General features: G+C 39.1%; 1 protein-coding gene across 1 annotated transcript in view; it reads left to right on the top strand.

Annotated features, from left to right (window-relative positions):
• The first annotated feature begins 873 nt into the window (after nt 1-873).
• CAND1 (cullin associated and neddylation dissociated 1) overlaps nt 874-27,023 on the top strand; it is a 44,697-nt gene continuing 18,547 nt past the window's right edge. The window contains exons 1-7 of the mRNA XM_084877551.1: nt 874-1,307; nt 12,203-12,346; nt 17,615-17,769; nt 19,179-19,302; nt 20,595-20,851; nt 20,938-21,043; nt 23,748-23,893. Of these exons, the coding sequence (XP_084733677.1) occupies nt 1,240-1,307; nt 12,203-12,346; nt 17,615-17,769; nt 19,179-19,302; nt 20,595-20,851; nt 20,938-21,043; nt 23,748-23,893 (1,000 nt within the window). The 5' untranslated portion in view covers nt 874-1,239. The remainder of the gene's footprint in view (nt 1,308-12,202; nt 12,347-17,614; nt 17,770-19,178; nt 19,303-20,594; nt 20,852-20,937; nt 21,044-23,747; nt 23,894-27,023) is intronic.

The raw sequence follows: 27,023 nt of genomic DNA, 5'->3' as shown, positions 1-27,023 counted from the left end.
GGGAGCTGGTTCTTAAACACAAAAGGAGCATGCGCAGCAGAGGATCTGCTGTCTTAAGAGGCTACCATCACTTTTTTAAGTGTTAGTGGTAGAAAGTTGCTACGAGGCCTTGGTCAAGAACACCAACTTCTCTGCAATGAGCTAGCCCAAAGGCGGCAGCCTAGCTCTGCAAACGTCCCTTAGCAGCAAAAGAGAGAAAATCTGAAATCAGCGGCAGGAACCCAGAGCGCGGCGATCTCAAGATTCTCTCCACCACAGCAGCCTTGCCAGACTGCAAATCCCAGCATTCCTTCCTTCTACGGAGCTAATTAAGGGGAACATTACTTCAGCCAATCACATCTTGATCCACTGTAACAATTTCCCCCCCCCCCAACTGAATTCTGGGATTTGTGGTTTTTACGTCCCAATTGGATTCTGGGATTTGTGGTTTTCACGTGGCAACATTATACCATCGTGGTTACAGCAATGAAGGCCACGCATCGGATTCAAAATGAAAGCTCTTTGGAGTCATTCTTCGGTTGGTCTCCAGACGAACTCGTTCATTAGCATTATTTCCCGGCCTTATACTCGTTAAAAAAAATCGTAAACTTTTCCTCTGCCACACAGGAAAAAAAAAAGAAATCGAGTTACTTTTAGATTAAGGCACATTAGTCCCATTTGTCCCCCATCCTTTAACCGTCGCATTTAAGTCTCGCGAGAACAGTCCCTTTGGGCCGTGGTCTTGCCTCCTACGAGGCGGTGCACGTGAAGACTGACAAAAGCCTCCTCCAACAGGATTGCCCTTCTACTAGCGTGGCCACCGCGTGCGTGGGGAGCCCTCCGTGACCCCTGACCCCAGCGCGCCGCAGCGTGCTATAGCGTCCCGCCGTCCGCCGCCCCCGCCCCCGGAGCGCAGGAGGCGGGTTTTGGCCTCTTGCCCCGGGGAGAGAGCGCGGAGGGAGTGGGAGCGAGCTGAGCCCGAGTGGAAGGTCCGGCCGCACTCCCTGCTTCCCATGAGCCCGTTCTCCGGCGAGCTGCGCCGTCGTTAGGCCGGCCTCGCAGCCTCTGCTTTCCCCGGGACAGGCCCACGCCTCGCCGGGGAGGAGGGGGCCACCCGTCGAGGCGCCTCCTTAGTCAGCGTCGGCGTCGCGCTGCGACCCTGGAAGCGAGACCCCCGCGAGCGAGCGAGAGGAGCAGCGGCGGCGGCGAGCAGCAGCATCAGCGGCGGCGGCGCCAGCGGGCGGGATCGAGGCCGTCAACATGGCGAGCGCCTCGTACCACATTTCCAATCTGCTGGAAAAAATGACATCCAGCGACAAGGACTTCAGGTAAGGCCGGAATCCGGCCTTCAGCCCCGCTCGGGGTGCCCCGTCCGCCGCCCCGGCCCTCACCCGGGCCATCTGCCCCACCCCTTTGGCCTGAACCGGTTCCTCCGCGTCTCCGGAGTCCCCTGCCCGCCGCTCGAAGCCCCCTCCCCCCATTCTTGCCTCCGGGCCGTTGCCCGCCGCCGGCCCCTGGCCCTCTCGGTGTCTCCAAAAGTCCCCTCCGCCTTCCCTGTTACACTTTCCCTCCCCCGCACCCGGCAGGGTTTTCGGGTCCCAGGGAGCGAGAAGGGGCGGAATCCCTCACGGTGCAGGGAAGGATCTGCCCGCGGCGCGGAGTGTGGAGGCCGGGCCTGGCCGCCGGGCCGCCGGAGGCGCTAGGCCGCTAGCTCGGCGGGGCCCGGACTCCGCCGCCGGGGACCCCGCCGGCTCCTCCTCTCCCGCGGTTGTGAGCGGGCCTGGCTGCATTCATCCCGCACGGTTGCTTTGCTTGTTTTGAGCTCTTCTCAGATTAAGTGTTGAACTTTTTCTTTGGACTGTTTTTTTTTTTTTTTTCTTTTTTCCCCATGGGAATGGGAAGAAGCGGGGAGGGAACTAGACTCGCAGGGTTTTCCCGCCAGCATCTCTTGTCGTTTACCCTGGTCAGGTAAAATCCCAAGCAGGAACTCGGGGGTTTCAGTTTTATTTGTTGTTTATATCCAGCATTTACTTGCCAGAAAGGGGATTTGCTGAACCTTAAGCAGCAAAGTTAAGCCAAGCAAGTGAATCTTAATTGGAAAAGAGGAGCTTCTGATAATGGGGATGGTGAATAGGATAGCAGTTGTGTTCCATGAGACTTTACACTGTGGGTTCCAAACCTTGGTAACATGCATAGGGGAGAATTGTTGTATTTTCACGGATTTAACTTGATTTCCCTTTCATGTTTGCAAATACGGCAAAAATTTTCAACCCTTTCTTCCTGTCTCCCCTCCCATCACAAACCTAAGAAAGCTCTCCATGTTAAAACAAAAGTGTTTTTATCTCTTTGATACTCATTTTGTTCTGTAAGGTGTAGTGGTTGTATTTTGTGTGCATTTTAAAAGAACATGGAGCCTTCCATAAAATTGTGGCTGAAGAGCTTATTTGTGGTAGGAGAAGTATGATTTAACACCTGAAATCATGTCTAAATCTTATCTACCAGGAAGAAATTTTCTGATTTGTTGAAACAAGAACAATGAGAAATGTGGAATTCGTGTTCCTAAATAAATTGATGTGCTGGCATATTAAAATGGCCTAAGAAATACAGTTTTATTTAAAGCCAAGTGATTTTAGAAAGTTGCCACCTAGGGAGCTTTTTAGTATCATATTTGAAACTTTTAAAATATAGTTTGCTAATACTAAAGATTTTAGTGTTGTGACTTTCTGGAGGAGACTTGTTTGTTTTGGGTATTTTGATATTTAGATATGTGTAGTTCTAGTGCCATAATCAAGATTTTTAGGGGAAATAGAAGTTTTTGGTTGGTTTTCTTTTTAAAAAGGGTTTGAATACTCTTTAGCTTCCATTTGCAGCTTTGCTTGCTCCCAACTCAAGCCATTAAAGTTTAAATAAAACTAACTTTCAATTAGTGGAGTGTATGGTGTGATTTTTTTTTTCCCTCCCCACTTCTTCCCATTTCTGTCAAGTTGGCTCATTCTGTAAAAGTACTAAATTTCATTTTGTGTTCAATTTCAGTATAAAGATATCACTTTCCCTATAATAATAATACAGTTTTGTTCAACTTTTCAGACATGTGTGGGTAATATGTTTAGAATACAGAAATCAAATGTAATAATATGCATATGCGATGATTGTCTGAAGCTTTCTTGAATTTCTCGTAAAGACGAAAATACACATGCTTTTTGGTTTTGGTTTTTTAAACTGAAAGAATTTAATGCTCTGATGTTACAAGTCAGTATTGAATTTGGTAAAGATTGTTTATCAATTTGAACTGGAATAAATCAAAACATTGGAGTATTATTCTCCAAAAAATGTGATATTGAAATATTTCCAATAGTTTGTAGAAGTATTATAGAAAATAATTTTAGGTAGGAGATATGTTTAGGAACAATAATTGACTTCTAGTAATATGGCATCATTAAGAATTTTTATTAACTGTGTTTTAAAGACTTGTGATATGCTCAAACCATCTAGTTAACAGACAAAACAGTCTTTGGAACTAAAGACTATGTACAATATATTACAGACATTTAAGAGATTGATTAAAATAGTATTTGAAGTTGAACATTTTGAAAGTTTTTCTGTACATTTTCAGTATAGGCATTTACTTGAATACATTCTGTTTTAAAATGATGCTTTCTAATTTCCCATTAGAAATTTATTGTTTATTTATTTTGATGTAAATATCAGAGTTTTTCTACTACATGTTTTAAAATACTCAGTACCAGAAGGTTGTGAGGACAAGGCTAATTCACATTGTAGAGTATCAACATGTGCAAACTACTCTATCTTGTGCTAAGGGGAAAAGAAAAAAAATCATCTAAAAGGAAGAAAAGTATATTCTCATGGTAGACTCCAAACAGAAAACCTACTAGTCTCAAGATATGCATTCTGGTCATGTAGGATTTTTTGTTGTGAAATATCTGAGATCTTGGGCAGGTTATTTAATTTGGAATTAAATTTTCACTTGAGAGACTTGTACATGGATGGTTACATAAGGTCCCTATAGGCCAGGAATTTCAGGTTTCTGTGGATAACTACTTCATCCATTAATGCAAAGAAAGTAAAAAAGTATGTGCAGGCTTCAAAGACTTGAAATGTCATCACTTTAAAAGAGTTGTTTTCTGGCACTTAAATCAAAGGCTCAATTAATTGAAAAAACAGACAACTAATGCCTTTTTTTCCCCATTGTTAGTATTTTTTGAAGGTGGGATGAATATAAAGGTTTAGTACCTTGATTCTGTAGATACCATACTGAAAACTTCAATATGCATGAATCATGTGAATGCTCCACTTATGAATATTAATATTGGATATTCAGTAGGTTGAGATAACAAAGTTCTGCTTTTATTTTTATACTAGAGCCCTGGTGCACGAAATTCATGCACTTGGGGGGTGGTCCCTCAGCCTGGCCTGCACCCTCTCGAAGTCCGGGAGCCCTTGGGGAATGTCTGACTGACGGCTTAGGCCTGCTCCTTGCTCAGTCTCAATTGGCTGGACCCTACCGGTTGGAGCATCTGCCCTCCAGGGGTCAGTACATGTCATAGCGAGCGGTTGAGTGGCCTTAGCATATTATACTTTGATTGGTTGAACGGAGGACTGGACACTTAGCATATTAGGCTTTTATTATATAGGATAGGATATTTCACATACCACCAACTGAATTAAAGTATTCCAATGAATCAAGTGCTAAAGGAAAAATTTATCGTTCTTGTATCTCTCTGTTCATATTCTTATATAATAAAAGGCTAATATGCAAATAGACTGAATGGCAGAATGACTGGTCATTATGTTGTGCACTGACAACCAGGGGACAGATGCTCAATGCAGGAGTTGCTTTCTGGTGGTCAGTGTGCTCCCACAGGAGGAGTGCCACTCAGCCAGATGCCCTGAGCTGGGCTCAGGGCTGGCGAGAGCAGTGGCAGTGGCAAGAGCTGCTCCCTCCTCCACAGCAGCGCTAAGGAAGTCCAACTGCTGGCTTAAGCAGACATCCCCCAAGGGCTCCCAGACTGAGAGAGGTGTGCAGACCTGTCTGAGGGACCCCTCCCCTAGGCCTGTAGTATTGATAGTTAATAATAATGGTTAGTATGGGCTTTTATGCACTTGATACAGTTGGTTTATTTTTAATCTTCACCTGAGGATATATTATTTTTCTGTTGTTTTGAATTTATTTGTTTTTATGGGTGTGTTTTTTTTTTAAGGGAGAGGGAGAGAGAAAACATTGATCGGTTGCCACCCTTACATGCCCGAATCTGGAACTCACCCACCTTTCGGTGAGTGTTCCAATCCAGACCCCCCTGGCCCCCAGGGTGATCCTATTTAGTTAAGTGGATACTAACAATCTCTCTTATAGCTGAGAAAATAAATGGTGATGTTAATTACTTGCCCAAAGTCAGTTTGACAGTAGGGATCTGGGCTGTCCAGATACCCTCAGAACATGAACACTTTATGCTACTTCTCCAGGGTTTTGACTAGAGGACATTAAGAGTAAGTCCTTAAGTTGAAGTTAGACTTAGGGAATATATTGTGCTGAAGGAAGCTTTTAATAATTCCATAAGAGAGAATACAAAAAGTTGAAGATCTTGTGTTTGCCTGCAATAATATCTGCATGCTTGTTGAATAGTTAAGACACTACTGTAAAAATAAGTCCTCCATGCAGTATATCTTTGTAGGCTGAAGTGGCAGAGAAGATGAAAAAAGCAAGGAGATTCAGGTTATGGAATGTCTGAGGCTCTAAACTAGTTCTTTAAATTGTATGTAGAGGAAACTGTGTGAAAGCACATGTACAGCCCTAGCTGGATTGGCTCAGTGGATAAAGCTGCGGCCTGTGGACCAGAAGGTCTCAGGTTCAATTCCAGTCAAGGGCACACACCTCATTGCAGGCGCCTCTCTGGCCCAGGCCCTGGGAAGGCACTTGCAGGAGGCAACCAATGGATGTATTTCTCTCACATCGATGTTTCTCTCTGTCTTTCCCTCTCTCTAAAAAATCAATGGAAAAATATCCTTGGATGAAGATTATAAATAAATAAATAATTAAAAACTAAAAAGGAAAGCACACGTACAGTATTACATTGGGGAAAAGGGGGGAGATTATCTTTTTTTAAATATATATATATATATATATATATATATATATATATATATATATATATATATATATATATAACTGATTTTTTACAGAGAGGAAGGGAGAGGGATAGAGAGCTAGAAACTTCAATGAGAGAGAAACATCTACCAGCTGCCTCCTGCACACCCCTTACTGGGGATGTGCCCTTGACCGGAATTGAATCTGGGACCCTTCAGTCAGCAGGCTGACGCTCTATCCACTGAGTCAAACCAGTTTCCGCGGGAGTAGATTATCTTGACTGTACTGGTACCGAGCTTGGGATGAGTATTGTTCTGGGAAAAACTATTGAGGGTAAGGAACCTTATCTTTCTGAACTGAATTCTTTACTCTGTGTAGTGCATTGACCATGGAGGTTCCCAATAGCTACTACTTGTTTTAGTTGAATTGGATTTTAGTTCAAGTTAAGAAAAAAATATGTAGGGATTTGGGGGAAGTTTCTTCCAGAAGCCAGAATAAAATCTACCAATCTATTTTTTACTTTTTTTTTTTTTTTTTTGAGGGGGAGTGTGAAAGGAAGGGAGAAAAAAAGAGAAAGAGAAACAACAATGTGAGGGGCATCAATTGGTTACCTTCTTCACTTGCCCTGACTGGGATGGGGATCGAACCTGCAAACCAGGTACAGTGCCCTTGACCAGGAATTAAACCCAAGACACTTCATTGCTTGGGCCAACGCTCAAACCATTTTGACACACCAGCCAGGGCCAATGTATTTTTATATATACCATTTTATAAAATCTAAAATAATTTACTGCATTGTAGAATTTCCTAGTTTGATAATGATTGTGTGTTACCCAATGTACCTGTGTTTTGGATATTGGAAATCATTTTCTCTTGAAAGCTGTTTAAATGCTAATAAAAACTTCAGTCCTATTAAATGGAATCAGGCTTTCAGAGCTGGGAAGGACATTAGAGATCCTGTAACATAGCTAACAGTACTGTGTGGGCATTCACAGAAATGTAACAGGAAATACTAAGTGAAGTTATCTGGACTACTTGAAAAAAAAAAAAAGTAGGTTTAAGAAGAATAAATGGATTTGTAGAGAATAAGAAGGTGATTTGGAGGCATTTTTAAGTACTTTGCAGGTTGATGGCAGTAAGTTACTTGCTTTCACTTACGTGATTTTTCTTGATAAAGGTATACTGGTAACACTGATTATATTGCAGCTCACACTGATTATATTGCAGCTCACCACTGACCTCATTAAGGGAACTAGGAAGAAGAAAAATGACAAAAAATTAGTTTTATTTACATGAACAATATTAAGACTGACGAAAGTGAATTTTTAGGTTTAAGGGAATAAATAAGAAAAAAGTTAGATTGCAGTGGTGTGTGTATAAGATCTTTGAAAAAGAATTGACTCACTAGGTGATGCATTTGGCCCATACATTTAGATTTTTGATGAGTTGACCACAAGGGTTAAAATTGTGTTTACACATGAGGGAAAGGTTGTGGTGAGTTACTCATTGTGCAGTACAAGGTATTTATTCCTCCCATTTAATGCTTCTCTGCATTGAATAATTTCTCTCTTCAAGAATTTTCAGTTTTGTAGAATAAGCCAGGTGTGGAAATTCCAGACCACGACTGTCTTGTTCATAACTGTTTGCAGAGCACAGTTCCTAATGATAATATCCCCCAAATATTTGTTGAGTAAATGACCCGTAAGTTATATTCAAGTGGGACTCCCATGAGAGTCTAAAAGTTAATATCTTAATTTTCCCCTCTCTCACCTTAAATTACCCCTTTAAAAAAAAAATTCTAATTTTGTCTTGTTATATTACCATCCACCAAATGTGCCAGTTGGAAAGCCTTGATGTCACCCTTTTATCTTCTCAAATTAGTCTCCCTGTAGGGTCTTTTTATTATTACTGCTGTTACTATTATTGTTGTTGATTTTAGAGGAGGAAAAGGTGGGGGGGGGGGGGGGAGCACCAATGTGAAAGATACATCGATCAGTTGCCTCCCTTACAAAACTGGGATCAAGCCGGCATCCTAGGTATGTGTCCTGACCGGGAATCAAACCCAAGACCCTTTGGTGCACGAAATGAAACCCTGACCAGCTGAATCTCTTTTTAATACAATCTGTTGGTAACTCTTCCATTAGAATGTTCTTCCTGACTTGATCATATCCTTCCCCACTAATTCCCATTGATTACAAGATAAACTTTAAACTTCTTAGCTGTTACCTCTTCCCCAAAATTCCTCACAATCTTCATGTAACCAATTTAGTGGGTATTTTCTTTACTGGTATTTGATATGTAAGCAGCTTACTACTTTTTCCTTCTTTAAATTTGTTTATAGTTATCCTGACACAACTTGGGTTTATTACTATCATGTTGCCCCGAAAATAAGATATCCCCTGAAAATAAGACCTAGCAAAACTTTGGGAGAAAAAATTAATGTAAGACACTCTTATTTTCGGGGAAACAGGGTAGTATTATAGAGAGGGAGCATACACACTATGGGATGTGTCTCAGCAAGAGTGTTAGAACCTATTTATTTGGGTAATTTGGGAAAAGATCTAATGCTTTAGATTGGATGTTGTCTGAAATGGGCACTTTCATCATCTGACATCTTAATATTACAGGTAGGGCAGACTAAAGCAGAGGCATAGCTGTAATTGGTCAAGAAGTAATAGTCACCCAAGAGAGGAGAAAGTTTTTGGTATTTTATGTTGCTTAGTGACCTTGTCTGATATGGTTGTTCTGTGAGGTTGTTTATGTCTATGAAACAACATGCTTTAGCTATAAACATCAGATCAGTTTGGAGTAACATTGAGGTTCAATTCCTGGACTTCAGTGGCTGCTGTTTCTTATCTTTCTCAGTCTTCATTTTTGGCCAAAGGCAGATTAATTCATGATGTTCACATCTTTACTATTGCTGATATTTTGTTGTTCCAGATTAGAAGAGTAGCCATTTATGTAGTTTGTAGTTGAGTCAGGTTTATTAATCCTTCTGTTGTAAGGTGAGAGGTTGAACCATCTGATGTGACAGTGGCTATTTAATAATGTTAAGACTCTGGACAGGATACCTATTCAACTGTCACACCTGATTTCTGTGGTTTTCTTCTCTGTCCATTTCCTAACTCATGTCTTTATTATTAAAAATACATATTTTATGGATTTTTTTTTTTTTATATATATAGTAAGGAAGGGAGAGGAATAGAGAGTTGGAAACATTGATGAGAGAGAGACATTGGGGATGTGCCCACAACCAAGGTACATGCCCTTGACCAGAATCAAACCTGGGACCCTTCAGTCTGCAGACTGATGCTCTGTCTACTGAGCCAAACTGGTTAGGGCCCTAACTCATGTCTTATCATTCCCATAAATAAATTTATTTATTTATTCTCATAAAATAAATAATAAATTTCAGAGTCTTCTTAATTTTAACCTTGTAAATCTCAGGGTTGGTTCTTATTACTCAAAGTTGCCATGAAGATTCAATTAGGTATTCTGAACCATTGCTTTTATGGGAAATACAGGGTTTGTAACTTGGTGTTACATGTGTTTCTGTTTAAAAACACCTTAATATAGTAGAGGCCTGGTACATGAAATTCACGTACTGAGGGAGGGGGTGTCCCTCAGCCTGGCTTGTGCCCTCTCGCAGTCCAGGACCCCTTGTTCCTTATTGCATGCCTGCAGCGGAGGCAGGAGAGGCTCCTGCCACCACCGGTGCACTCACCATCTGTGAGCCTGGCTTCTGGCTGAGCAGTGCACGCCCTGTGCGAGTGCACTGACCACCAGAGGGCAGCTCTCCGGCATTGAATGTCTGCCCTGTGGTGGTCAGTGGCAGTCATAGCTAAGATCATTCTGCCATTTGGTCAATTTGCATATTAGGGTTTTATTATATAGGGTGTTGATTCATAATATTGAACTCAAGGCCAACAGCACTATAATTTATGCCTAAACAAATCTGACACGTAGTTTTTTCAGGGTGTTGCATCACAGCTTTCTTGTACTTAGGAATACTAGACAGTACTTTTGCACTACTATTGGGGGTCATTTTAAATAGCAAAGTTACAAACAAACAAAAAAGGCACAAATGTGTATAAAACCTGATGCTAAGGAGATTGAGAAAAGATACATTAGTGCCTCTTTATCTACAGTTTCAGTTACTCACAGTCAAATGTGATCCAGAAATAGTTAAGTTTTAAATTGAGCACTCTCACCACCCAACTCTGTCCACATGGTTATGAATCATCTCTGTCCGGCATATCCACACTGTATACCCTACCTGCGTTCTTGGTTATCAGATCAACTTTCCACTGCACTGCTTCTTAGTGCTTTACACTGAGGTACTTATTCAGCACTGCCACCTTTACCACCCACACAAAGATAAAAAATTTAAAATTCCAAACCAGCTTTCCCAATGCAAACCCCCATTAATCTTTTGAAACCCAAACTAAACATCAGTTTTTTGCCAAATGCCTTTAAGTATTGCTTTTAAAAATTTATAAGATTGAAATTTGTCTTTACTGGTCTGCCCATTAGTAGGTGAAGAAGTTAAGAGAAAGAGACTGAGTCTTATGTTTATTATCCAAACCATTAGTTTCATGCCTAAAAGAGCAATTGCTCAAGAGACATTTTACCAATTAGCTTTTGAATCTGTCATAGAGAATATTCAAAATGGTCAATTTTCTTTAAGAAGATTTTTAATGCAATTTCTTATATTAAATTAACATAAGGAAGAAATATTCAGGGGTAACTCTTGTTGTAACCTCATACTATATACAATTTTTCTGATTTTTAAAAATATTAACTACTGCTAATTTTGCTTGTGCTCATTCTAATTTTTTAAAAATATATATTTTATTGATTTTTTTTTTTTTTTACAGAGAGGAAGAGAGAGGGATAGAGAGTTAGAAACATCGATGAGAGAGAAACATTGATCAGCTGCCTTCTGCATACCTACTGAGGATGTGCCCACAATCAAGGTACATGCCCTCGACCTGGGATCTTTCAGTTCGCAGGCCAACACTCTACCCACTGAGCCAAGCCTATTAGGCTAATTCTAACTCTTTTTTTAAAAAGTTAACCATTACTAGTTTGTTCATTTTTTTTTTTTAATCAGTAGATTTCTTTATTAGAATACTAGTGTCCCGATGCACAGATTCGTGCACATTGAAAGAAAAATTATTTTAATGCCACTAATCGTGTCTTGCTAATGAAAAGATAATAGAATTCTGCCCAGTCTCCTATCTACCTACTCGAGGACTTCTGTGAGTATCAGAGGAGATGAGGCATGGGAAAACACTTCACAAACATTTAAACTGTAAAATGTTTGCACCTGGCTATAAAGCAAGTCAGGTTCCTGGGCTAAAGAAACTCCAAGGAGGCTAATTGCTAGGGAAGGAAGCCAGGATTATTATGTGATGTCATTACCTGATGCCCATAGTGACTGTTGCCGGGCTGGGCTGGGCTGTAGGCTGCATTTTGTGCCATGGGGTCTTGGTGGCTTTGGCTGCAATTTGGTGGGGTTGTTGCTCTGGGGTGGTGGCGAGGCCTGTGTCCCATTTGGGGGAAGCAGAGTGGTCCATAGTGCCTTTTATTTTTAAACTAGTGGCCAGGTGCATGAAATTCTTGCACATTAAAAGGGGATTAGAGGAAATAATTTAATATTGCTATTTGCCCTTTCTCTATAATAGAAGTGTTAGAGATGAAAGAAAATTAGTAAAATGTATATGAAAATCTCCCTCCTGTCAGATTCTGGGGCATGCTGCAGGACCTAGAGTTAAGTATCTGTCCACCACCTGCATGAACTTTGAAAATCCAGGAGACCCAGACCCAGCTGGCTCCACCCCCATTGGGTGAGACCCAGACCCGGCCAGCCCCACCCCCGTCAAACCCCTCCAGGTGGGCGGGGGGCACAGACTCAGGTCCCCCAGCCTGGTGTTGGGTGGGGGTGAAGTCTCAGGTCCCCCGTCAAGCCCCGCTGGGCAGGGGCACAGCCTGAGTTCCCCCAACCCAGCACTGGGGGTGCACTTTGAGGTCCCTCTTCAAGCCTTGCTGGGTGGCGGGCATGGCCTGAGGTCCCCCGTCAAGCTTTATTGAAATTAACAAATTTTAATTTTTTGGTAGGTTTATGGCTACAAATGATTTGATGACAGAACTGCAGAAAGATTCTATCAAGTTGGATGATGATAGTGAAAGGAAAGTAGTGAAAATGATTTTGAAGTTACTGGAAGATAAAAATGGAGAGGTACAGAATTTAGCTGTTAAATGGTAAGTTGTTTTTTTTTACTTGCTTACTATGCTCTCTACACATTTAAAATACTGTAATAATTGGTAAATTATCTTAGTCTTGTATTATGTCTTTCTGGATTAGGTGACTAGTGAATGTGTAGTATTTATACTTAGTATATACTACATTTTCTTATAGTTTCTATATTGACTAAATGTAGCCTTTTATGGTATTTTATTTCTTAAAAAGTACATATAGGAAACTCCAGGAAGAGTAGTTCTCTCACTTGTTTGACCAGGTTTTTTTAGCTTTATTAAAAGGCCGATCTGCCTCTATCCATCTCTATATTCCTATGTTCAAGGAAAGTACAGATATAAATAAGACTTAAAGAATAGCAGCAGTTAAAATAACATCATTAGCATAAATCAACACTGGTGATAAAACAGTTACAAAGAACCTGTTTTAAAAAATACTGATTTCAGAGAGGAAGGGATAGGGAGATAGAGATAGAAACATCAATGAGGAGAGAGAATCATTGATTGGCCACCTCCTGCACACCCCCCACTGGGGATTGAGCCTGCAACCTGGGCATGTGCCCTGACTAGGAATCTCCAGGTTTATAGGTTGATGCTCAACCACTGAGCCACACTGACCAGGCTGCAAAGAACATTTCTTAAAAATTGTGAGAATTCCAGTTGTCTTTGTGTGTACAGTACAGTAGAAGCATCACATTAGACATGATATTAAGAAGAAAACTTGAGCCGAGACCGGTTTGGCTCAATGGATAGAGCGTCGGCTTGGGGACCAAAGGGTCCCGGGTTCGATTCCGGTCAAGGACATGTACCTTGGTTGCGGGCATATCCCCAGTAGGGGATGTGCAAGAGGCAGCTGATCGATGACTCTCTCTCATCGATGTTTCTAACTCTCTATCTCTCTCCCTTCCTCTCTGTACAAAATCAATAAAATATATTTAAAAAAAAAAAAAAAAAAGAAAAAGAAGAAGAAAACTTGAAAGTTGGACTTACTCTGTTAATACATCTGTTTAATTTATACATACCAAATGTTAGGAATCCTTAATTTACATAGTAAGATATTAGTAAGTATAACCTGTAGTTTCATATAAAAATTAAATTAATGGAATTTCATGTCATTTTTCCGATATATAATATTTGATAATTTAAATGAAGTATTATCTCATTACTATTCCTTTATTGGATTCCTTATAAAGGTTTTTATTTTGTTTTGAGCTCAGCCTTTAGAGTAGGCAACAACATGAGACTCAGATCAATATAGAATTCCTAGACACGCAGTACAACTTTTATATATGTTTCTTTAACTTGGGACATTTTCATCTTTTAAATTTTTTTTCCATGTGCTTAATAAAGATTTGTTCAAAATATATGCTGAACATTTTCCACCCTTTAAATACAATAAGAAAAAGTAGTCTTTGTTCTAGATTGAGAGTCGTGAGGTATGTAGGTCTTTTATCACTTGAGTATGCTTAACTCAGGAATCTGAGGCTTTTGATTTTTTGTGATCTTTTATACTTAAAATTAGTAGGTTGGGGAAGAACTTATATATTAAAAAAATACAAGAATTAAGATAAAAAAAGGTAATAAATTAGATAAGACTCAAGATCTGCTTCTTGGAAGAGGGAAAATCCCAATAGATACATAAATTACTAAAGTAGTCTGATCAAGAAATGGGAAAAATTGTCAAAGAACTTATCATCCAAAGGATAGTCAAACTCTGAAGTCTTTCACATACTCTCTGAAACCTCAAAAAGTATCTAATTCCAGTACACATAGTTCTAGTACTATTCCCGAACATAAAGTATAAAAACCATCCAGTCTTTTATTTTAGCTAAATACTGATAACAAGTTTGATGAAATAAAGATAACACTAAAAAAGAAAACTACAGACCAGTTTCATTTAAATGTTCAGAATAAAATTAGTATATTAAGTGTAACATACCATGATCAAATGAGGTTCATTGCAAGAATATAGTGCAGTTCAATATTATGTGCTTTATTAACACATTTGTTTCAGGTTAATCGATCAGATGAAGGAAAAACACTGCCTGGTTAATTGTCAAGGTACTGTGAGATTCTACCTTGATTTTGATTTAGAAAAACACACACAAACATAACACTTATGTTACTTTGGATAATTAGAGGAGTGAAGCACCTTCCAAAGACTAGCATCATATTTAATATGTCATTAGGGGGAAAAAAACAGGTCAGGGATGCTTTATCTCGAGAGAATTCATCACCAGTTTGAAGTAAAACATTTAATATATGAATTTGATAGTACCTTTTTAACATTAAAAGTTCACAAACAGTCACACCTCAACACAAATACCAATAAATTACCAGATACCTCCACACAAAAGTCAAGTACAAGGCAAAAATGTGTCTCTGTCTCAGCTACATTTCTTTTGAAGATATTAGCCACTGTAAGACAAGATACATGGGGAAAATTAAGTCAATATAGAAAAAATATTAATGTAAACAATGAGAATTCTGTGAAGTAACAGAATGTAAAATTAATGAACAAAAATCAGTAATTTTCATATAGACAGTTGGAAGATATGGAAACAAATATCCATTTATTACAGCAATAGAAAGACAAAATGTCTCAGAATAAATGTAACAAGATATGTTACAACTAGAGGGCCCAGTGCAGGAAATTCGAGCAATAGGGTTGGGGGAAGGGGGCCCCTCAGCCTGGTTTTGGCTGGCAAAGACACCAGCATTCCTCACCCTGCCTCTAGCCAGAGCTTCCTTCCCAGAAAGCCTCTGGGAAGATGCTTGTCCTGGGACCTCCTCAGGGCTCTGGCCCACGACGCCCTGCAGCTCAGGTACTTAGGGACTGGGGCTTTCAGGTCTGGCTTCCTCACCTGGCATGGTGAGCATTAGCTGCCATGTGAGCCTTGCCTCAGGAGTCGCCCCCTTGAACCATACTACTTGCAAGTGGGGGGTGGACCTCGGTGGCAGTGATTTGATGTCTGTAGTGTGCCCGCTGGACCCCCCTCCTTCCCCAAGGTGCCACGCTGGTCCTGTTAGGACTGCTGGCAGGGGGTTTCCAATCTGCTACTGGGGCTGCTGGGCTGCAACTGGGGGCTGCAGATGGAGGACCCTGGAACCCATAGGGCTCTGTCAGCATCAGGAACTGGAAAGGTCCATTTTTCTGGTTCCTCCCCTGCCTAGGGGACTCTGGGCTCGTGGCCCCACAGGCCCCTTCCCTCCCGCTGCAAAGCTGAGGCTTGGACTATGGACGCGTGGACCTGGGGCTTTCAGCCCCACAGACCCCTTCTCTCCTGCAGCATAGCTGTGGTTCGGATGCTGAGCTCACGCTCCCAGTCTTCTGGCCAGAGACCCCTCCCTTCCCTCACAGCCAAGGAGCAAATGCTGGGTTCCCGTTGCCAGGGCAAATTGACCATCATGCCCTGACAAAGATGGAGGTGCCCAGTCTCATCAGCTGCCCAGCTGCCCAGGGCCACCTGATTCTCAGGTAACCAGGGCCAGCCGAGGATTGCACTGTTGGCAGTGGCAGCAGCAGAGGTGTGATGGGGGCATCACCTTTCCCTGATCACCAGGTCGCCTCCCACCCCTGAGGGCTCCCGGACTGTGTGAAGGGGCAGGCTGGGCTGAGGGATACCTCCCCCCCCCCCTCCAGTGTATGAATTTTCATGCACTGGGCCTCTAGTCTATTAATAAAGTTAGTATTGTACCACAAGATACAAATTATAAAAGCCTTGCAATAACATTCTTCTTTCTCCTGTCTTTGTGCTATTGTAATATATATAATTTTAAAAATATAGCCACACACACACATATACACACACATTTACCATTTCTCGTGATCTTTCTTTATTCCTTTCTGTAAATCCAAGTTAATCATCTGGTTGAATTTTCATTTAGCCTAGAGCAGTGGTTGGCAAACCTCGGTGGTTTGCCGCTCTGTTGACTAATGAGTTTGCTGACCACAGGCCTAGAGAGCTTAGTATAGTTCTGGTGGTGATAGTTTCTCAGTTTTTAACTGAAATTAACTTAACTTATCTTCATTTTTAAAGGGTAATTTTACTGGATATGGAATCCAGATAGTTTTTCTCTGGTTTAGTTCCATCAGTAGCTGGCATTTAAATTGTTTTCTAAAATAATAGTTTTAGAGGTTATACATTTATTACCTGCAGTAAAGTTAGTCCAAAAAAGCTGTTTTGTGATTAATGCAAGTTAAAACTCTTTAAATTCATTTTTTAATTCCTTTTATTTTCACTCCCAATTTTCATTGTTTCACATTAGTTCTCCATATATGCTGTCTTTGTTTTCACTGCCATCATTTTGGATTGGACTGTTCTTGGATTTAACATTTTTGTTTATTTTTCTTCCTTTTCTTAATTCCCATATTTCTCTTTACTACTTCTCTAGTCAAGCAGCATTTATTAATTAAGCATATGTATGTGAAATAGCAGAGTATTTATCAAATTAAACTTTTTTCATTCTGCATTTATGTTTGAGAAAAATTATTGTCTCCCAGTTTTACTACAATACATTTAAATTAATTGGCTTGATATTAAAGGTTCTCCATAATGTCCCAGGGGCCTAAGTTCCTTATTATGTTTTTCATCTGCCTTTTTTTCCCTCATTTCTTTTTAAATATGTACTTATTCTAGTCTTAAAGCCCAATAACTAAAAAACTCTTTAGGTACAATCTCCTGTAAATACTAACATTGAATTTAAAAGTTTGTTTGTTTTTACTAACATTGTGTAGCCTAGTGAATGCCTTCAGTTAATTTCTAATGTAGACATGTTAATTCCTCACCTCACCAACCAGACAGTATATTTTTGGTGATAGAGGTTATACTATTTATTACAATGCTGAATATAATGGCTCCTCCTCAGTGGGTAGTCATGCACTCAACATTACCTATTTTGTGTGCTAAATTCTTTGGGAAGGACACAAAACTATGACCTCAACCAGTGGACCTCCATGCAAACCTATAATAGTATAAAATCCTAATTTGAAAAGCATATACCATAAAATGCTTTGGGAGAAGAAAGCAGTACTATCTTACGTTTCATTATACTATAATGGAAATCAGTGGGAAGGGGGCATTGGAAACTAACTGCAAGGAGTTTATGAATCAAGAATTTCTTTTATACCCTTATTTGTATACTACTTATCATTTCAGCATAGTGTGTTTACTTTGTGTTGTCAGGTGTTAGGCAGGAAAGTTAATGTTTCTATTTATTTTTCTGTTTTTGTATTTATCTAGATTAAAATTTTTGGTTTTCTTTATATTACAGCCTTGGTCCTTTAGTGAGTAAAGTGAAAGAATACCAAGTAGAAACAATTGTAGATACCCTCTGCACTAACATGCTTTCTGATAAAGAACAACTTCGAGATATTTCAAGTATTGGCCTTAAAACAGTAATTGGAGAACTTCCGCCAGCTTCCAGTGGTAAGTAAGCAAGGTCACTTTTTTTTTTTTTTTTTCCTATTTCCCTTTGAAGGGAAATATATTTCTCTTCTCTCTCCCCTCTCCTCTTCTCCCCCTTCCTGGTCAGGGAGGGAGAGAAGTGTCCATCCTAAAAGATCTTTGGTAATCATCCCTTTGAACAACTAAGAAAAAAATACCAGAGTCTTATTTTTTATTAAAAATTCACTTTTAAATAAGTTATTTTATTAGATTTAAGTATCTCATAGGAATTTAAATATCTGAATGATTCTTATGTTGGAGCAAGATTTAATATTGTTGTATGTATCATGACTATAGAATAATTGTCATCTCATGCAATGAGGCAATAGATAATCAAAATCATGAGTTATTTCTGATTAGCTCTTTATTTTCAGTATTAATTTTGCTTTGCTTTAAAATTTATTATATAAAAACATTTAACACTATTAAGACAGCTATGAAATAGTTCGTTTTATTAGTATCTTTAGGTAAGGTTGAATCTCTTACAGTTACTTGGTAATTTTAAAAACCTTATAACTTGCCCTTGCTGGTTTGGCTCAGTGGATAGAGTGTCAGCCTGTAGACTGAAGGGTCCCCGGTTTGATTCTGGTCCAGGGCGCATGCCTGGGTTATTGGCTTTATCTCCAGTAGGGGGCATTCAGGAGGCAGCCAATCAATGATTCTCATCATTGATGTTTCTCTCCCTCTCCTTTCCTCTCTGAAATCAATAAAAACATAAAATAAATTTAAAAATAAATAAAAACCTTAAAACTGCAATTATTTCACCAACTCAAGTATGTTATATATAATTGTATTAGCTATATTATATTTTCCTTATTTTTTTCTCATTGAAACATGTTTGTTTTTAGCTGATTTCTTGTTAACCGTTCATATTCTTTCTTGCAAAAAATTTTTTCTCTCTCACTTTTTAAAAACCCAAATCTACTTTAAAATAGTAACCTTGATTTAGTGATTACAGTTATCTCTCTTTTTAAACCATGTTGGTTTTGGTTTGTGTTTGATCATTAGTTTTTAAAATTCACTAAAATTTAGAAGTGTAGATTACTGGTAAAGAAGACTTCAATAGAGAAAAATCTCATTGCTGCTTTCCAACCATTTATAGCTATTATTGACTCCGTAGTTGGCATTCATGCCATGCATACAAATTGATATCCAGTAGTGCCTATCTGAATTTCCCTGGGTCACGTACTCCTTCTGCAATTATTATCTCATTTTGTGAATGTCTATTTTGAGAAACAGCCTATTTTGAAATACATAATTTTTGACACGGATCTCTTGACTCAGTCTCATAATCAATTTTAAAGTTGTCCAATATTTGGCAACTTCCATGACTATAAGGTGGAATTTAAAATACTTGCCTTGAAATTATTATTGGTTTCTTATTCATGCAGGCTCTGCATTAGCTGCTAATGTATGTAAAAAGATTACTGGACGTCTTACCAGTGCGATAGCAAAGCAGGAAGATGTCTCTGTTCAGCTAGAAGCTTTAGATATTATGGCTGATATGTTGAGCAGGTAAACGTGCCTATAATTTGTATTAGTTGTAATAAAAATATGTGCATTTATTAAAAATCTCTTCTGATAATTATAATAGAACTTGGTCTAGACTTATTCATGTTTAAATTGTAGCTGTTTTATAAATATGTATGGGTGGTTAGGAATCGGAGAAATAAATTGGTGATTTAAATATTTCAGCAAATTTTTTATCTTTTATATTACTCTTATATTCATGAATACAATGATCAACTGAGATAAGATGTATAGGCATGGCATATTTTTCAGTTAATGTTTATAAACTTCAATAACCCAAGTTTATACTGCATGTTTTTGAGGAGGAAGGAACTTGTCTTTATACATTTGTTGATTTTCTCCTTTCCTCTGGAAGACAAATTTGGGAAGATACAAAGATCTAAACAACTCACAAGGGAAAATACCTTAAAAGACCTGTCAATTTCAGTTTACCCTTGATTTTCATAATTATTCTATGTCATCATTGTGTTAGTTGTGGCTAATACACTTCAACTTGAAAATAAATAATCAAGTGACTTCATGTGGCACATATTGAAGAGGTACCATCCTGACACAAAGAGTTTATTTATGATCTACAATAGAGGATTAGAATGCAAATGGATATAATATAAGGCAGAATAAAACTAAATACTAACTGCAAATATAGTGTGTTTTAGGGTTTAAAATGAAAGTATTAGAAGTTTAGTTAGACTTTTTTGTCTTCTGTGTGCTTTGATTTACTAGGATTGTTTTTGGCACATAGATATTTGACTGCTATTGACTTATTGAACCACACATGTGAAATGATTTGGAAGAAAGGGTTGGACCAACAGGATAAGTGAAATTTAGTATACAGATGTGTAGAAGAAAGACAGTGGAAAGAGGGGGTCAAGAGATAACTTTGAGTTGTGAACCCTGAAAGAGCTGTAATAGAGAAGAAAAAGCTATCAATAGAGAACATTATTTTATAGATCTGAGAAAGGGAAAATTATAAAATCATATTATGTTTTTAATTTTTAATGTACTCCCAAGTCTGTTGGTTGGATAACATAGGTCTAGATTTCAGAAGGTGGTAATTTAGGGATACAAATTTCAAAACTACATTCACTCAGCTCAAATTTTTTAATTGGGTTGGTAGAAATAGTAAGAATTTAGTTGTCCTTTCATTCTGATTTTGGATTATATCATGTACGTTTTTACTCTTTGAATACATTGGGTTCAGGGGCCAGATATTTCAGTAATGTTCAAACATCTTGAATTTATTTGTTGTTGTTGTTTGTTTGTTTTTTTCTTTTAAGGCAAGGAGGACTTCTTGTTAATTTTCATCCTTCAATTCTGACCTGTCTACTTCCCCAGTTGACCAGCCCTAGACTTGCAGTGAGGAAAAGAACCATTATTGCTCTTGGCCATCTAGTTATGAGCTGTGGAAATATAGTTTTTGTAGATCTTATCGAACATCTTTTGTCAGAGTTGTCCAAAAATGATTCTATGTCAACAACAAGAACCTACATACAGTGTATTGCTGCTATTAGTAGGCAAGCTGGTCATAGAATAGGTAAGCAATGTTGAAATATTTTCAAGTTTTCTTTAATTTAAAAAAGTATTAGTGAATGTATTTAAGTACCAATATGCTTTTCTTAGGTGAATACCTTGAGAAGATAATTCCTTTGGTAGTAAAATTTTGTAATGTAGATGATGATGAGTTAAGAGAGTACTGCATTCAAGCCTTTGAATCATTTGTGAGAAGGTAAGTTACTAAGATCTCTATTTTTCAAATAAAAATTTTTCTTTAGTAAGAGCTAGATTAAGTAGGTGAGGAAAAATGGGTTATTTTACTGACAGCCTGGAGTCAGGCCAGAAATGTATAAATGTGTAATGAATTTCTTTTCAACAGTTTTTTAGGCCTGTCACATACATTTTGCTAGGGCAGTGGTTCTCAATTTGGAAACGTTGATTCAAAAACAAAATGCAATCATGTACTAGAAGGGGCCATGTAACAGTTTTCCTCTGTTTGCATAGAATTGACAGTGTAGTAGCAAGTACAGTGTCTTAACAGTACCGTGTCTTGAAACAATGCAGCAGTCCCTTGGTGCAACTCAATGGTTTAAGTAGCTTAATAGTCATATCAAATTATTTAAATCAGAAATTGTGGGAATTTTGTCTTTTTAATTGAGAAACAAATTATTCCTTTATTTTGAGGCATTATATATGCTCTTCTTAACATACAGCTAGATAACCAAACCTAGATGAATGTACACTGACATTTTCATAAATAATCCTAATTGCTAAAGAGAGAAAGTTCATAGGGGCTTAATTCTCAAATCATATGTTAAAAATAAACAGTATATAGTATTCCCCCTTTATTCATGGTTTCTCCTTTCAGTTACCCACTATCAACAGGTTCAAAAATATTAAATAGAAAATTCCAAAAATAAAAATGTCATAAATTTTAAATTGCACCCTGTTTTGAGGAGCCTAATGAAATCTTGCACCATCCTGTGGGTATGCGATTCATCCCTTTGTCCAGCATATCCATGCTGTTAATGCTACCAGACCTTTAATTAATAGCTGTTTCTGTTATCAGATCTGCTGCATGTGATTTTTTTTTTAAAAAAAAATACAGTCATCTGCTGCTTAATGACAGGGATGTATTTTGAAATATTTCTTCTTAGGTGATTTCCTCCTTGTGCAAACATCAGAGTGCAGTTACACAAACTTAGATGTTATAGCCTACCATAGTGGTCGGCAAACTGAGGCTCGAAAACCACATGCAGCTTGAGAGCCTCAGTTTGCTGCTCTGTTGATTAATGAGTTTGCCAACCACTGGCCTACCATATACAGAGGCCATGTGGAATCTAGCCTATTGCTCTTGTGGGGGAGGAAAAATAATTTTCTCTCTACCCTTCGAGGTTTTTAGTTGAAACTCATTGTAATCAGACAGATTAACAAGGAAAAAAAGCTTAATATGTATATCTCATGTCTACATGGGAGAGACCCATGAAAACTGAATAACTTATCAAAATGGCTGAAGCCACCCTTTAGATATACCTTCTTTAGTTAAAGAGTAAAGAGGATGTTAGGTGTGAGGGCAGTCAGTTTGGAGATGTTACCAGGAAAAACAAGATAAAGAAAAGTAAGTTTGTTATAGATTTGAGTTCTGGCCGCCTTCATTGATAGCAGTTTCTCCCTGGCTATACGTTCTTCCTGGTATAGCTAGGGAGAAACCATTACAAATAGAGATTTCCCTTATAAATGTAAATGTCTTTTACAAGGGATACTTTATAATTGGTCTTCAGAGCTTCTCTCATGTCTGTTGTTTCTTAAAATTAATCAACTTAATATAATCTTTATGCCAAGGAGACATATTTGGGGTGACAAATTCTGTTCCATTACAACTCCTAGGCTATAAATATATACAGCATGTTTACAGAATACTATAAGCAGTTGTAACACAGTGGTAAGTCTTTGTGAAATGCATTGTGTTAAGGCAGCAATAGTTTTTCAGCTTCATTATAATCTTACTAGATGCCTAGTAAATGAAATTCGTGCACAGGTGGGGTCCCTAGTGGCTGCCGGCTAGGGCCTTCCTTCCTTCCTTGGCTGCCTGCCACCAGCCAGGGCGGGATGGCTGGGGGGTGGGACTGTGGGGCTGTTGGCTAGTCAACTCCAATCCCCTGGTCGAACTCCCTGTCAAGGGGACAGTTTGCATATTAGACTTTTATTACATACATGAGGTACTTTATTGACTAAAAAGTTGTTATGTAGCAGATGAATTTAATGGCCCCCAAATGTAAGAGTAGTAATGCTGGCAATTCTGATATGCCAGAGAGAAGCCATAAAAGTGTATATAGGTATGTAAAGAGAAACCACACACATATATAGCATTCAATACTGTCTGGAGTACAAACTGAGGAGGTCTTGAAACATAAACCTACGGATAAAGGAGGGACTAGTGTATACATATTTCTTTCTATTCTACGCCACATTAACTCTGACATACCATTTATTATAAAAATCATTCTGGCCTAGCTCAGTGGTTGAGTGTTAACCTATGAACCAGGAGGTCAGGTTTAGATACCTAGTCAGGCACATGCCTTGGTTGTGAGCTCGATCCCCAGTGGGGCGTGTGCAGGAGGCAGATGATCAATGATTCTCATCATTGATGTTTCTCTCTCTCTCCCTCTCCCCCTCTGAAATCAATGAAAATATATTTAAAAAAATAAAAGTCATTCCAATGTAAGAGATGTTAAAATGTGAAGGCTAAAGTAAATCTTTTAAAAATGAATCTAATGGAAGAAAAATAGGTAGGATCATTGGTGTTGAAAAGTCTTGGATCCACTTTCCTGTGTTATATAAAAGGGGAAGAAAAAGTCTAGTAATAAAGCAAAACAGGGCAAGTATTGAATCAAGGAGAAAAATAGTTACTCAAGATAGATTTGTTCTTTCTTCAGATGTCCTAAGGAAGTATATCCTCATGTTTCTACTATTATAAATATTTGTCTTAAATATCTTACCTACGATCCGAATTATAATTATGATGATGAAGATGAAGATGAAAATGCCATGGATGCAGATGGTGGTGATGAAGATGACCAAGGTATTCCAAATTAAGTAGAAGAAATTTGTTAAATTTTAATGAAAAACCAGTATTTTGATGGAGATGATTTCTTACTCCAAATTTCACTATTATTTACTAGAGTCCTGGTGATGAAATTCGTGCACAATTAAGGTCCATAGGCCTGGCTGGTGATCAAGGCCAATCTATGGGACAATTGGCAGGGTGATTGGGGAGCCCCCTCCTCGGCTGGCCTGGCACCGCCAGCTCGCTGCTGGTCACCTCCCTCTGATGGGAAAGCCCCTGCTGGTATCCACCTTGGCTGTCCTGGGGCCTGCAGGCTCTGCATTGAGCATCTGCCCTTTGGTGGTCAGTGCTTGTCATAGCTACCTGTCATTCCACTGGTCAGTCCATGTTCAGTCGATTTGCATATTAGGCTTTTATTATATAGAATAATAATGAAAATGGAAATGACCTCAGTATTTAACAATAGCAATTGATTAAGTAAATTATGGGGAAACCATGTATTGAACTGTTTATAGTATTTTTAGAGGCATGTAGAAAAATATTTACTAAAGCAGTTAATAAGTTGAATAAAAAGTAGGTAACAGAAATTACTGTGTTCCAGATTTACTTTATTATAAAACAAACTTCAGCCCAGTAAATTTGAAGATTTAATTGGCTTTAATTAAGGGATTTATGAATATAGCAACTAGAAGGGCTCTCTGAGAGTTGTACAAAATAGGAAGAAGGATGGGGCAAGGAGGTTATTAGCAGAAGAAAAGAAAGGATTATTTGCAGGCCTGGACTTCTTTTCTTAGAGAAAGGGTTTTCATTTACGCAGATTCCCTCTTTCTGTGGAGGATGGAGAGGGCTTATGTGACAAATTACCTTACTGGTGTTTAACCAGAATATTCCATAGTAGTTGTTTAAGATTGATGTTTCAGGTTGAAGCTGCTTTTAGATTAGGTGTTAAATTTAGATTTGGTATTATGGACTTTTAACATCAATAGTGACATTTTGGGCTTGTGGGTTTTTGTTTTCATTTTTTAAACAATTTTTTTTAAATATACAGAAAAAATGTAACATGTTTCTCATGGCTAGCAATTAGATTTTTGTCCTTTATTGTTCTTCAAATTTTCTACATAGCGTTTTGGTACCGAGGGAAATGAATGTTATTTTTATAGCTATACCTATAGATATACATATTCAGAGTAGTGTGGTTGGTTTTATACATAGCATTTTCATGAAAAATCCTAAATATTGTTTGAGGCTCTATTTAATTTTAGATTATTCGTGAATAATCTAAACATTGCTGAGGCTCTTAAAATTTATGTGATGTTATTTAAAATTTATGTTATGTTATTTAATCTGGAAAGGAGTAGCATTTAAGGACATAGGGGTGGTTAATGTTTTCTTGTTTGCTTGTATTAAGAGAATTGTAAGAGAAATTCGTGCACATTAAAAGAGAATTAACTAGAGGAAATAGTTTAATATTGCTATTTGCCCTTTTTCTATAATAGAAGTGTCAGAGGAAAGAAAATTAGTAAAATGTATTTGAAAACCTGTGTTCCTCCTTCGCTTCCTATTTCTTCTTTTTACAGCAGACCCTTTAGCTTTTTCTTGCATTGCTCATTTGGTGGTAATAAACTCCCTTATTCCTTTTTTTTTTTTTTTTTTTTTATGGATCAGAAAAGCCAAACCCTTTTATTAACTTTGCAGGCAAACAGTAAGGTTTAGAAACAGATTATAAGTCATAAGAGCATAAATAAAAGAACTATTGTCTCCCATTAATGAAAACCAAACTGAGCCCTGGCCAGTGTGGCTCAGTTAGTTGGAGCATTGTCCAGTACACCGAGAGGTGGCAGGTCTGATTCTTGGTCAGGGCGCACACCCAGGTTGTCACCCTCAATTTTGATTAATAGCCTTGCTGAGTACAGTATTTTTGGATACAGACCCTTCCTTTGCATGACTTTGTATATTTCATACCATTCCCTTTGGCCTGATGTGTTTCAGTTGAGAAATCAATAGCTAGTCTGATGAGGGATCCTTTGTAGGAAACTTTCTGTCTCTCTGGCTGCTTTTAAGATTCTTACTTTGTCGTTGGTCTTTTGGGATTCATTTTGCTTGGGACTCTGTGAGCTTCTTGGATTTGTGTTTTCTCTTCCCTATATCAGGAAAGTTTTCTGTCATTATTTCTCCACACAGCCACTCTTCCCTTCAAGATGGCGTGGTTTCCTTGGTAGAGCCCCTCACTCTGGGAGAGATTTCAGCAGCAGTGTAGGCTGCACAGTCAGGGGAACTCAATCCGGCAGTCCCCATCAGTCCCTTGGAGTATAGCTGACCCTCACCCATAAATATACACTTCCTGTACATCCATACACTTTTCTTTCATTTTCTCACTATCTTGCAGTCTGCCTTCCTCTCGGCAGCCATCTTCCTCTCCTCTCAGCAGCATTTCTTTATTTAACATTGAGAAGTCCACCCACACTCTCCTGGTCTTAGTCCTATCAGTCTCCGTATTGGTACTCTTCATCACCCTGACTACTGAACTTTAGAGTATTCTGGGGCTCAGTCCTTGAACCTTCTCTCTTATATTCTTACTAGAGGCCCAGTGCACGAAATTCATGCGTGGGGGTGGGAGGGAGTGTGTGTCCCTCAGCCCGTCTTGCACCTTCTCCAATCTGTGATCCCTCTCAGAATCCAGGACTGCTGGCTCCCCACCGCTTGCCAGCCTGATTGAACCTAACTTCTTCTGCATGCCATTCTCATCACATCCTAACTGCCCTCCCCTGACTGCTCTCCCCTGCAGGCCTGATTGTTCCCAACTACCCTCCATTGCCAGCCTGGTATCCCCTACCCCAACTGCCCTCCCCTGCAGGCCTGGTCAACTCCAACTGCTCTCCCCTGTTGGCCTGGTCACCCTTAACTCCCCTCCTTTGCTAGCCTGGTCACCCATAACTGCCCACCTGTTTGCCCCCATATCTCTCTCCTGTATGCCTGACTGCCCCCAATTGCCCTCTTAGAAGGCCTGGTCTTCCCCCTCTCCCCCCCCCCCCCCCCAACTGCCATCCCCTGCAGGCCTGATTCCCCAACTGCCCTCCTCTGCAGGCGTTGTCCCTCCCAACTGCCCTCCCCTGTATGCCTGCCCTCTCCTGCAGGCCTGGTCCCC

This window comes from Pipistrellus hanaki, assembly GCF_964339955.1.
Source record: "Pipistrellus hanaki genome assembly, chromosome: 3".
Lineage (NCBI taxonomy): Eukaryota > Metazoa > Chordata > Mammalia > Chiroptera > Vespertilionidae > Pipistrellus > Pipistrellus hanaki.
This window is presented reverse-complemented; position numbering and strand designations above follow the sequence as displayed.